We start from the raw sequence: 11,062 nt of genomic DNA on the forward strand, positions 1-11,062 counted from the left end.
TATCATTTACAAATGTTTCATTTCAGTTTACAAAAGCAGAGTCTAGGTATAAACACAGAGTTATAGTTCGTTAATTGTTATGAGTTATAGACAGCTTAAGAGGAAAGAAAAATAGTTTCTTTGACTACCCAGAAAATAAAGCATTACAAAAACTCTCAAGAATATTCCAGGGCCACCCTGATGGCGCAAGGGGTTCAGCACAGCACTGTGAAGCTATCCACAGCTTCTGCAGCATGAGTTCAATCCCAGGCCAGCCAGGGAGCTACCCACATGACGCAGTAGACCTCTCCTGTCTCGCCTGCTGCTCCCTTCAGCAGTATATTTCAGTCAGTCTGCCTGTTCTTCTCCCCACTCTGTCTCTGGTGAATTCTCTCTCTCTCTCTCTCTCTCTCTCTCTCTCTCTCTCTCTCTCTCTCTCTCTCTCACACACACACACACACACACACACACACACACACACACACAAACACACACACGCACTTCTGGCCTGTACCCCAGATCTTGTATGCATAAGTAAATAAATCTTTTAAAAAGAATATTCCAAACAAAACTGTAATCATCTTTATCAGTTCATCCAGTCTTATGTCATTAATTCTTGTTCCACTGGATCTTGGGTTACCAATCTTAAGAACTGACTGCTTTTCTACTAGAGTTCTAGAAATTCTGATTCAGTCTACTAGTGTGGTCTCAAAGTTTTTTTAAGCAGTACCATCAGAAGCCTATACCCCAAAGTATCTGGCTTGTTCTTTTCAACAGGAGTCTGAAACATTCTTTCACTGAAGATGAAATATTCTGGCCTGCAGTTGACTGTCAAGCTTTCAGGAATGTATCAAATAAAAATTTATCATATATGATGGAAGAGTTAAATGGTTGTTAGCTTATTAGCTTACTTGATCAGAAAGATCTGCTAAGATTACAAGAATTCAGCAATGACAAGGAAATTTGGTTGTTTCTGTGGCAGGCCAAACAAGATAACAAAGTCAATAAAAAATGCCTTATACAAAAAAATTACAAACATAATGATTAACTCTCTTTTCAAAGATAGGCTACATTATGTCTAACTCATAAAAATGGAGGACCCTACCATCTGCTCCATCTTTCAATTCAACTCTGTTTCTTCTCCTTTTATATATATTCCCCTCTCTACTTTCCTCTATTTTTTTCAGCCTTTCTAGCATCTTCCTTTTCCTTGCACTTTATAATTTATGTTATCTTAGCTGGAATTTTTGTTATTGTTTCTGTTTCTTTACTAGAGACCTTAATATCAAAATTGTATTATTTAAACAACTCATCCTTGTGGGCAACTGGTGTTAGCTGAATAGGAAAATATCTACATGGTATGACTTATCAGGGATAGTCCTAAATTTATCCTTCTAAACAACCAACTCACTCAACTACCTATAATTATACCTAGAATTTAATTATTATTTAATACTTTTATTTAAAGCAATGAGGGTTGGGCCTCTTTGGTGGCGCAGGCGGTTGAACACCACACTGTGAAGCTGTCCGCAGCCTCTGCAGCGTGGGTTTGATCCCGGCCAGCCGGCAAGAATCCCACATGGCACAGCTGATCTCTCCTGTCTCGCCTGCTGCTCCCCTCAACAGTGTATTTCATCAGTCTGCCTGTACTGTTCCCCGCTCTGTCTCTGGTGAATCTTCTCACCCTCCCGCACATCTGGCCTGCGCCCCGGTTCTTGCATAAATAAATAAATCTTTAAAAAATAAATAAATAAAGCAATGAGGTTTTAGGAATTTGCCACTGAAATGGCATTAATCATTGCTTTCTATTTCCATCTTATCATGAAATCTGAGGAGACCAGGGAATAGCCCACCCTGACAACATGAATGTGGCAGAGCAAAGTGAGCATTTACTATGGAAGCAGAGGTTATAAGTCTGATTTCAGTTCCACCTCTGTCTGGCTCTGGGACCTTGGTGAAATTGTTTACCTTCTTAAAGCTTCATTTACTTCATCTGGAAATGGAGTTATAATTCCTATCACACTTGGTTGTTTTGAAAAGCCACTTGCCATACTATCTGGCATATAACAGGGGCTCAGTAAAGGTTAAATCATTCCTTCTGGGGGCCTCCCTGGTTGCACTTAAGTCTCAGCACTATGATGCTATCTATGGCAGGAGTTCAATCCCTGGCTGGCCAGGGAGCTAACCCACATGGCGCAGCAGACCTCTTCTGCCTCGCCCGCTGCTCTCCTCAGCAGTGTATTTCAGTCAATCCTCCTGTTCTCTTCCCCACTCTGTCTCTGGTGAATCCTCTCACCCCGACACCTCTGGCCTGAACTGCAGCTCTTGTATACATAAATGAATAAGTCTTTTAAAAAATACTTCCTTCTTCCAAAAAAAATTTAACGAACACCTCACCTACTCTGTCCACACTAATGAGGCTAGATGATAGGAATACAATAGGAACAAAATATGTATGCCTCCTACTGTAACAGGGTGGTCCTCAGGAAAGGGGGGAGGTTCCAGGTTTTTTGCCCCACCCAAAAGGAGGGTGGAGCTGAGCAGGGGGGAGAAGAAGCTGCAGAGCAGACAGGCGAAGGAAGGAAGCATGATGAGAGCCAGAAGGAGACCTGGAGAAGGCACATGGAGCCGAGAGACACATGAAGAAACTACACTTGCCTTTTGGTTGCCTCATGGACTGGTTGAAACAGATGTGGGTGAGAGACCCATGGGGAGGTGACAATGGTGGTTTTTGTTTTGATTTTGATTTTGCTCTTTTCCTTCCAGACTTGTCTGGTTGTTTCTGATCCTTTTCTGTGGATCCCCACAGGAAGATGCTTTAGACTTGTGACAGGCTTTGGGGCCTTATTCTGGGCCAATTCTGCTTGGGTGGACTTTTACCCACGAGGGGACAGGCAACTTTGGGTACTTGATTTAGAAACTATATTCTTTGCCTTTCCTGTATTGTTTCCTAATTTTATTAAAGTTCCTTCCCATTAAAGTCTCATATGTTTTGTGTTAATACAGCCGATGGCCCAACCCATTTAGAGCAGGCAGATTTGCGGGGTCTGGAGTGCCCCTCTCCCTGCCCTGTAACACTACCTTCTCGGTGTTTCATTCTAATGGGAAAGACATAAATTAATCAAAATCTAATTAGAATATAGAATGTACTGGAAGTAATAGACATATTAATTAGAGGTTCGCAGACAATGACTGCTTTAGACTGAATATTTATGTCCCCCCCCAAGTTTATATGTTGAAACATAATTTCCTATGATATGGTGTTTGGAGGTGGGGCCTTTAAGAAATGATTAGGTCATGAAAGTGGATCCTTCATGAATGGAATCCCCAATGACACCACTCACCCTTTCCACCGCGGGAAGACACGGTGAAAAGACTGCCATCTCTGATACAAAAAGCAGATACCAGACACCAGATCTGCTGGTGCCTTGATTTTGAACTCCCACTTTGCCGGAATGTGAGAAATAAATGTGTGTGTTTGTTCTTTTTAATGAGTGAACATAATCCTCACAAAGAAAAAAGTCCTGAGGCATAACATAATAATCCTGACTTTATATATCATGAATCTACCAAGCTAATTGTTAGACTATATCAAGAACCTAACAAGGCTATTCAGTAAAGAGATCCAGAAAGTCTTGAGTATCTGTCAGTTAAACTACATAAATAAATGATATGAATCCCTACTTGAAACAGAGGATTTATATCATTTATCTATAAATCAGGAGGTGTTCAAGTTAAAGAGTAAAAATGTGACCCTATTAACATTAAAAAATATATAACTGAAATTGTGGCCAAATTCTCTAACCATAACCAGGAGAGCTGCTGCCCTCTCCTGGAGGCTGATATCCTGAATTTAAAAAGAAAGAGGACAAGGGCAGCTTCCATAGACTTGACTTTTGTTTTTTCTTCCTTCTTTTTTCTTTCTTCTTTAAAAAAATAATTTAAGGCCCTCCCTGGTGGCGCAAGGGGTTAAGCACAGCTCTATGACATAATCTGCAGCCTCCCTGGTGGCGCAGGGGGTTAAGCACTATGGTACAACCTATGAAGCTATCTGCAGCCACTGCAGCATGAGTTCAATCCCCAGTCAGGGAGCTACCCACATGGCACAGCAGGCTCCTGACTCACCCACTGCTCCCCTCAGCAGGCATTTCAGTTATTCTGCCTGTTCTGTTCCCCACTCTGTCTCTGGTGAATCTTCTCACCCCCCACATCTCGGGCCTATGCCCCAGTTCTTGTATGCATAAATTAAAAAATCTTTAAAAAAATATATTTACTAACCTACGAACAGACACATTGTAGTAAAATATCAAAAACAGAGAAAAATTTTAAAAGCAAACTAACCTCAGGCATGGGCAAGAACAAGACAACCAAGACACTCCTTCCAGGAAGGTTACAAATGTCAGTGGCCATCAGTATTCAAAGTTAGACTCTAGGTGTGGCCAGTGTTCCTTTAACCTGGAGATTCTTGAGTCCTGGTACATGTTCAAAGCAGAATTTAAGCAAAGAAGATGGAAGGAAGCTGGTTCCACAGGGAGAAAGTCTTCTTCTACCTTGTTCTTGGTCTTCTGTTTCAAGGTAAGAAAGGCAAAATAGATCAAGGACCCTCTCTTGTAGAACACCTGGGAACTTCTTCCAAATTTCCAACTCCTGAAGATGATCTAAGATGGGCATTGTTATATCATAACTATGTTACCATAATGCCTAATAGACTTTTATTCTCTGACAGACAGAAAATCCCCTTCCAGTGATGCCCTATACAAGAATACTTCTGTTTTTCCTCCCATGAACTATCCCAATTGTCTTCTGTCCCATTTAGCCTCTATACCCATGCATCTTCCTATACACAAGAGTAATCCTTTCTCTTTTCAGTTATGAAATTCTACCCTCAGATAGCAAAGCACTCTCTTTTAGTCATAACTTCTTCCACCTGTTAGATCCAAATGCTCTAGTTTAGATAAGAATGAAAATAGAACATGCTTCTTTTCCAGGAAGTTAATGTGGTCTAGTGGAAAGAGCATGGGATTTGGAGACAGACAGACCTGGATTTGAATCTTGGCCCTTCACCTTGCTAGTTGTATAACCTTGGGTGAATTGTTTGACTTCTTTGAGCCTTAGTTTCCTCATCTGTGAATGAGGAACCTATCTTTTAGGGCTGTGAGGAGTCTATGAAAGAAAGTAAATAGCACAGTGCCTGGCATTTGATAGATGCCAATAAATAGTCAGCTTGATAGTTCTGACTTTTTCTTAAGGTTGCCACACCCCTTCTGGATAAGAGGGCACAGGAGAGGACTGAACCAGAAGTGACTGTAGAGGCCATTAGAGGGAAGAGGCATTGTATACCTGATTTAGTCAGTTAAACATTATAAATACTGCTTGGGTCACTCACAGACAGTAATTGGCAAATAAATATTCCTTGGTCATAAAATAATTCAAGAATATTTTTTATTAATTAATAAAAAAATTTATATTGTTGTAGTCCCCAAAGATCTCCCACCACCATATCACCCATGAACTATCACCATATTCCCTTGTGTTCTCTCCCCTGTTTTGCCCTCCGCCTCTTAAGGATTTGCCTGGAGAACACTGTGACTGTGCAAATGGATAAGGTTCGATATCCTTGACTCAAGGTCATCAACCATCTCTCTCATTATAGATGTTATTCCTCTAACAAATTTCTGCCAGAAGAGAATTGGAGTCTATATTAGTCAGAAGAGGGGGATGGCAACACCTCAAAAGAAAGTTGATATTTGGTTGATCAGTAAAATAGGGAGAAGGAAGGTTGGAGCAGTTAAATAAAAGTGTTCTCCTTGGGGCCCCAGGACTGTAATCTGATCTAATGGCTATCACTGTCCCAGGATTCAGTTTGCATATAGATTTGGGCATGTTTTGCATGGAGACAGAAACCTCAGCAAGGATGCTGGAGCCTGAATTCAGCTTACATCATTTGCATCCATCATTTGCCTCCTAGCCCAACCCATTCTCCCCCTCCCCTCGCCCCCCCCTTAGAGGGAAGCACCGAGCCTCTGGACCCCTCAGTACCCTCCTCCCCCATTCTCCTTCTCATCACTGAGGTGTGTACTATAGCAACACCAGACAAAACCTGGGTTCAGATCAAATGCAGTTTCCATCTTTTATCATCTATTTGACCTTGGGAATTTATTTCTTCTATTGTATCTCAGTTAATTCGTATATTATTGAAACTTAAAAAATTTTTTGAAAAAGAAAAATACCGGATGGTGTCACTTATAGGAGGAATATAGAGGATCCAAATAAGGGATCGGGGGGAAAAAGTTATTATAATAAAGTGAAAATCATAATCAACAGGTAACTATAAACCAGAGACATTCTGCAGCAGAGGAGAAGGGAGTAGAATCAAAACAGGGGAGGGAAGAGCACAGGGACTATGGTGATGGTACACGGGTGAATTGGTGGTGGGAATTTTATGGGAACTATAACTGAGATGAGAAAGCCTACATTGTAAAAAAAAAAATGAAGAATGATATAAAAAACATGAATAAATAAATAAAATTATTTTAAAAAATAGTTTCTGATAGAGGCTAGGGAGAATTAAATGAGGTTGTCTATTTAAAGGGCTTACACTATAGCAAGCACATAGTCAATATTCAACAAATAGTAGCTATAGTTATTACCACATGCTACCCCCAAGCTTCTAAACTGTGGTTCCTCTCATGTAGGAATGATGAAAGTTCTCGCCCTTATCTCATACATCCCATGTCCACCACAGGAAGGGTCAGTACTTTCACCACCAATTGCCCAAGGTTTGGCCAACATGGACTATATCCCGCTCTTCTGGATTCAGTGTTTGACAGGAAAGCCTTCCGTCCAGTCACCAACTTCAGCATACCCACCCAAGTGAACATCTCCTTCACCATGTCTGCCATCCTGGATGTGGTGAGTGCTGACCCCTCTGGTCCTCCTTAGTAGCCTTCATTTTTTTCCAGGTCCTTGAGAAGGCAATCCCTAGAGCCTTTAACCACACTGAAATTCCTCGATTCTTGCTGTATGGCAATATCCCAAGGGGATCACAAAGAAACTATCTAGTTTAGCAGGATGAGGTATAACAGTACATGGGAGAGAATTTCTTTTCACTTAGTGATTCTCTACTCTGACTGCGTACTATTATCCAGGCTCTACTCCCAGAAGTTTTGATTGGAGGGAACATAGGGAACCTGTATTTTTAAGCTCCTTAAGGACATCTAAAACACAGCCAGGGTTGAGAAGCACTACTGGAATCCAGTCCTGTTGTGAAGCCTCCCGCCCAGGTCCTAATTCATATACTTTAATCCAGATCTTGTTGTTGGTCTATAATATTAGTCTTGAGCACAGCACCCTTTTTAAATACCTTGGGGGTTGGAGAACAAAATGGGTATTTGGGGACAGACTTCTTAGCAGAAACATGCTCTAAACAGGAAACTCTTTTGGCAGGATGAACAGCTACAACTCTTGTCATCATTCTTGTGGTTGGAAATGGTATGGCTTCTCTCCTTTCATTTATAGTCAGGATTTTTAACAAAGACATAATAAATATGACCTTTAGCATAATTGTGAAACATATGTGGAAGAAATTAAAAAATCCATAATGATTTTAATATGGGCAAAGATTTTAATATGCTGTTTCAAAAATCAAGTAGAAAAGGAATAAACACACAGTGATTTTTAATCGTGCAATTAAGATACTTGCTTTAATAAACACATTAAACTTTGTACAAATGAACCCGAAAAATCTATCTGACACAGATGGAATATTCCCTAAACTTGTACTTTTGGCCATAATACAGATCTCAACAAAACCAAGAAAGCAAAATTTTTCTAGACCCCAGTCTATAATATAATACAAGAAAATAGAAACTACAATAGGCTAGTCGCCCCCCCCCCTTCTTCAAGCCTTATTTCTTGGGAATTTAAAATTAAATTTCCAAATACCTTGGGTTAAAGAGAAAATAAAATAATTAAATAGAATGTATGAGTTAGAAAAGTAGGACACTATATAGCAAAACCTATGAAATATAGCCAAAGTATAACTCCGTGGAAAATTTATGTCTTAAGTGCATTGATTAAAAAATGAGGGGGAAATCAAAGTAAATTAATTAAGAAAAAAATGAAAGGGGAAAAGAGAGAAAAGAGATAAGGGGAAAGAGAAGGAAGTAGAACAGTAATGATCATCTAACCTTGCTCTCAAAGTGTGGTTCCCAGCTGGACAGCGCTGACTGATCCTGCCACCTAGAAGTGTAGACATGCACTCAATCTTGGGCCTCACCTAGCATGACCAGCCATCCCAGCATGCCCAAGACTGAAAAATTCTCAGGACATAGCACCTTTGATACTAAAACCAAGAATGTCTCAGGCAAACTAGAGTGAGTTAAGCACCCTACATGCTAATCTATAGTCCAACACAATCCCCAGGTGTTTTTTATGCACAATAAGACTTGAGAAGCCCTGATATAATACAAACCTTTAGTTAATGCATACACAGCTCTCTCTCTGTCTGTGGTTCCACAAAATGCAATTGTGGACAGTGAAAGTACCCAGAGACTAAACAAGCATGCCCAGAACTGGGCAAACCTTGAAAACAGCTTCTTCCACTCCTAGGAATTTACCCAAAGGACATAAAAACATTAATTCAAAAGGAAACGTGCACTCCTATGTTAATGGCAACACTATTTACAATAGCTAAGATATGGAGACAAGCTAAATGCCCCCCAAAAAGAGGAGTGGGTCAAGAAGATGTGGTATATACATTCAATGGAATACTATTCAGCAATCAGAAAAGATAAACTCATGCCTTTTGCAGCAACATGGATGGAGCTAGAAGGGATTACGCTAAGCAAAATAAGTCAGAAGGAAAAAGACAAATATCAGATGGTCTACTTATAGGTGGAATATAGAGAAACCGAACAAATGATCAGGAAAAATGCAAAACTTGCAGGCAAACTATAGATTTGAAGCATACAGCAGGGGAGAGGGAGGGAGAGAGGTAAAAACAGGAGAGGGAAGAGCACAAGGGACTGTGGTCATGGTTCATGGGTGCTGTGGTGATGGGAGAATTATGGAAATGTTACCCAAGGGGAGAAATCAAATATTGCACAAAAATGAGCAATGATGTAAGAAAATTAAAAAAAAAAAAATACAGTTTCCAGAGAAGTGTACCAGCCTTGAAAAGGAAGATTAAAAAGGTTATCACAGTAGGCCTCCCCTGGTGGCGCAGCAGTTGAGCGCTGGCCTGTGAAGCTGCCCACAGCCTCTACAGCGCCAGTTCATTCCCCAGCCACCAGCGAGGGTCCCACATGGCGCGACAGACCTCTCCTGCTGCGCCCACTGCTCCCCTCAGCAGTGTATTTCGTCAGGCTGCCTATTCTGTTCCCCCGCTCTGGCTCTGGTGAATTCTCTCACCCTCCCACACTTCTGACTGTACCCAGTGCTTGTATAAATAAATAAATCTTAAAAAAAAAAAAAAAGGTTATCACAGTGACAAAAGAGGGTTGTGTCTGTTACCCACCAAGAAAAGGAAAATCAGTAATTCTCTTGATTTCAAAGAACCCGAAGGCTTATTCAAGGCCTCCAAGAAATAGACTGGTGAAAAGGCCCCTGGAAGATAGTTAAATAAATAAACAAATCTTTAAAAAAAAAAAGAAAAAAGAAATAGACACAGGGAGTTTGTTTGTTTGTTTGCTAAATATCCAATTTTAATGTTCTAGAAAAAAGTTTCCTATTCATTTCTTCATATGCATATATATATATATATATTACATCTTTGTTCATTTTTTTAAAGATTTATTTATGCATACAAGAGATGGGGTACAGGCCAGAGGTGTGGGGGGTGAGAGGATTCACCAGAGATAGAGTGGGGGACAGAACAGGCAGACTGACTGAAATACACTGCTGAGGGGAGCAGCGGGCAAGTCAGGAGAGGTCTGCCGCTCCATGAGTGTTGCTCCCTGGCTGGCCGGGGATCGAACTAGCGAACTCGTGCTGCAGAGGCTGCGGATTGCTTCATAGTGCGTTGCTTAATCCCTTGTGCCACCCTTTGTTCATTTTTGTACAATGTTTGCTTTCTCCTCTCAGGTGTAGTCCCTGTAAAATTCCCTCCACCCATACACCCATAGCACAGGGAGTTTCGACTGTCATTCCAATTTCTTGGAGGGGGTGAGGAGTAATGGATGGTAAATACAGAGATGTTTATTATATAGTATTATTTTATATACTTTTCTATGTGCTTTAAATACTTCATAACTTCTTTTTTTTTTTAATAAAAATCAAAGGGCAAGAAAAAAAATCTCAATTCATGCCAAACTCTCAACTTTTCTCCACCTGGGCCCTAGGTCTGGGATAACCCATTTATCAGATGGAACCCAGAGGAGTGTGAGGGCATCACGAAGATCAGTGTGGCAACCCAGAAGCTGTGGCTCCCAGACATTTTCATCGCAGAGTTGTGTGTATTAAGGACACGGGGAAAGCTACAGGGGACCCCCATCTCCTGGTATCAGTAGAGTTTATAGCTTATCTCAGAAGCCACTATAATTAGTCTTAGATGGCTGAAAAATGACAGAAAGGTAAGAAGAAAAACTACAGCACCTACCTCCCACCTCCTCTCTCTTACAGCATTGACATAGATAAGACCCCAAAAGGCCTCACAGCATATATAAATAATGAAGGTCGCATCAAGTATAAGAAACCCATGAAAGTGTCTAGTATCTGCAACTTAGACATCTTCTACTTCCCCTTTGACCAACAGAACTGCACGCTTACCTTCAGCTCATTCCTCTACACAGGTAAGTTGCAGTGAGGTCTAAGCAGTGAGGGTGAATGAGAACAAACAATAGAAAAGAAAATATAAAGAAACTATGAGTAAATGGTAATCAAGGGGTATGGGGAGAGCAAAGATTAAGGCTCTATGAATGTTTAAATATTTTACATAAAAGTAGAACCCAAGCCTCTCTTGTTGTTACTATCCCCAACTCCTAGCAAAGTTTCTACCACATGGTAGGTACTCAAAAATAAGTGTTGAATGAAAGAATAGAAAAAGAGAGTACTGGGGCCTCCCTGGTGGCTCAAGGGGTTAAGC

At 40.7% G+C, this 11,062-nt stretch overlaps 1 protein-coding gene across 1 annotated transcript; it reads left to right on the top strand.

Moving 5' to 3' along the window:
* Positions 1-4,487: 4,487 nt before the first annotated feature.
* Positions 4,488-10,769, top strand: LOC311188165 (5-hydroxytryptamine receptor 3E-like; the record flags this gene model as incomplete). The annotated part of the gene is made up of 4 exons (XM_084259915.1): positions 4,488-4,554; positions 6,725-6,891; positions 10,320-10,429; positions 10,600-10,769. Coding segments are annotated over 4 exons (514 nt in total), but the record flags the coding sequence as incomplete, so codon positions are not given.
* Between the last annotated feature and the right edge of the window lie 293 nt (positions 10,770-11,062).

The sequence above is a fragment of the Talpa europaea genome (genome assembly GCF_964194135.1).
Source record: "Talpa europaea genome assembly, contig: HAP1_SCAFFOLD_495, whole genome shotgun sequence".
Taxonomy (NCBI): domain Eukaryota; kingdom Metazoa; phylum Chordata; class Mammalia; order Eulipotyphla; family Talpidae; genus Talpa; species Talpa europaea.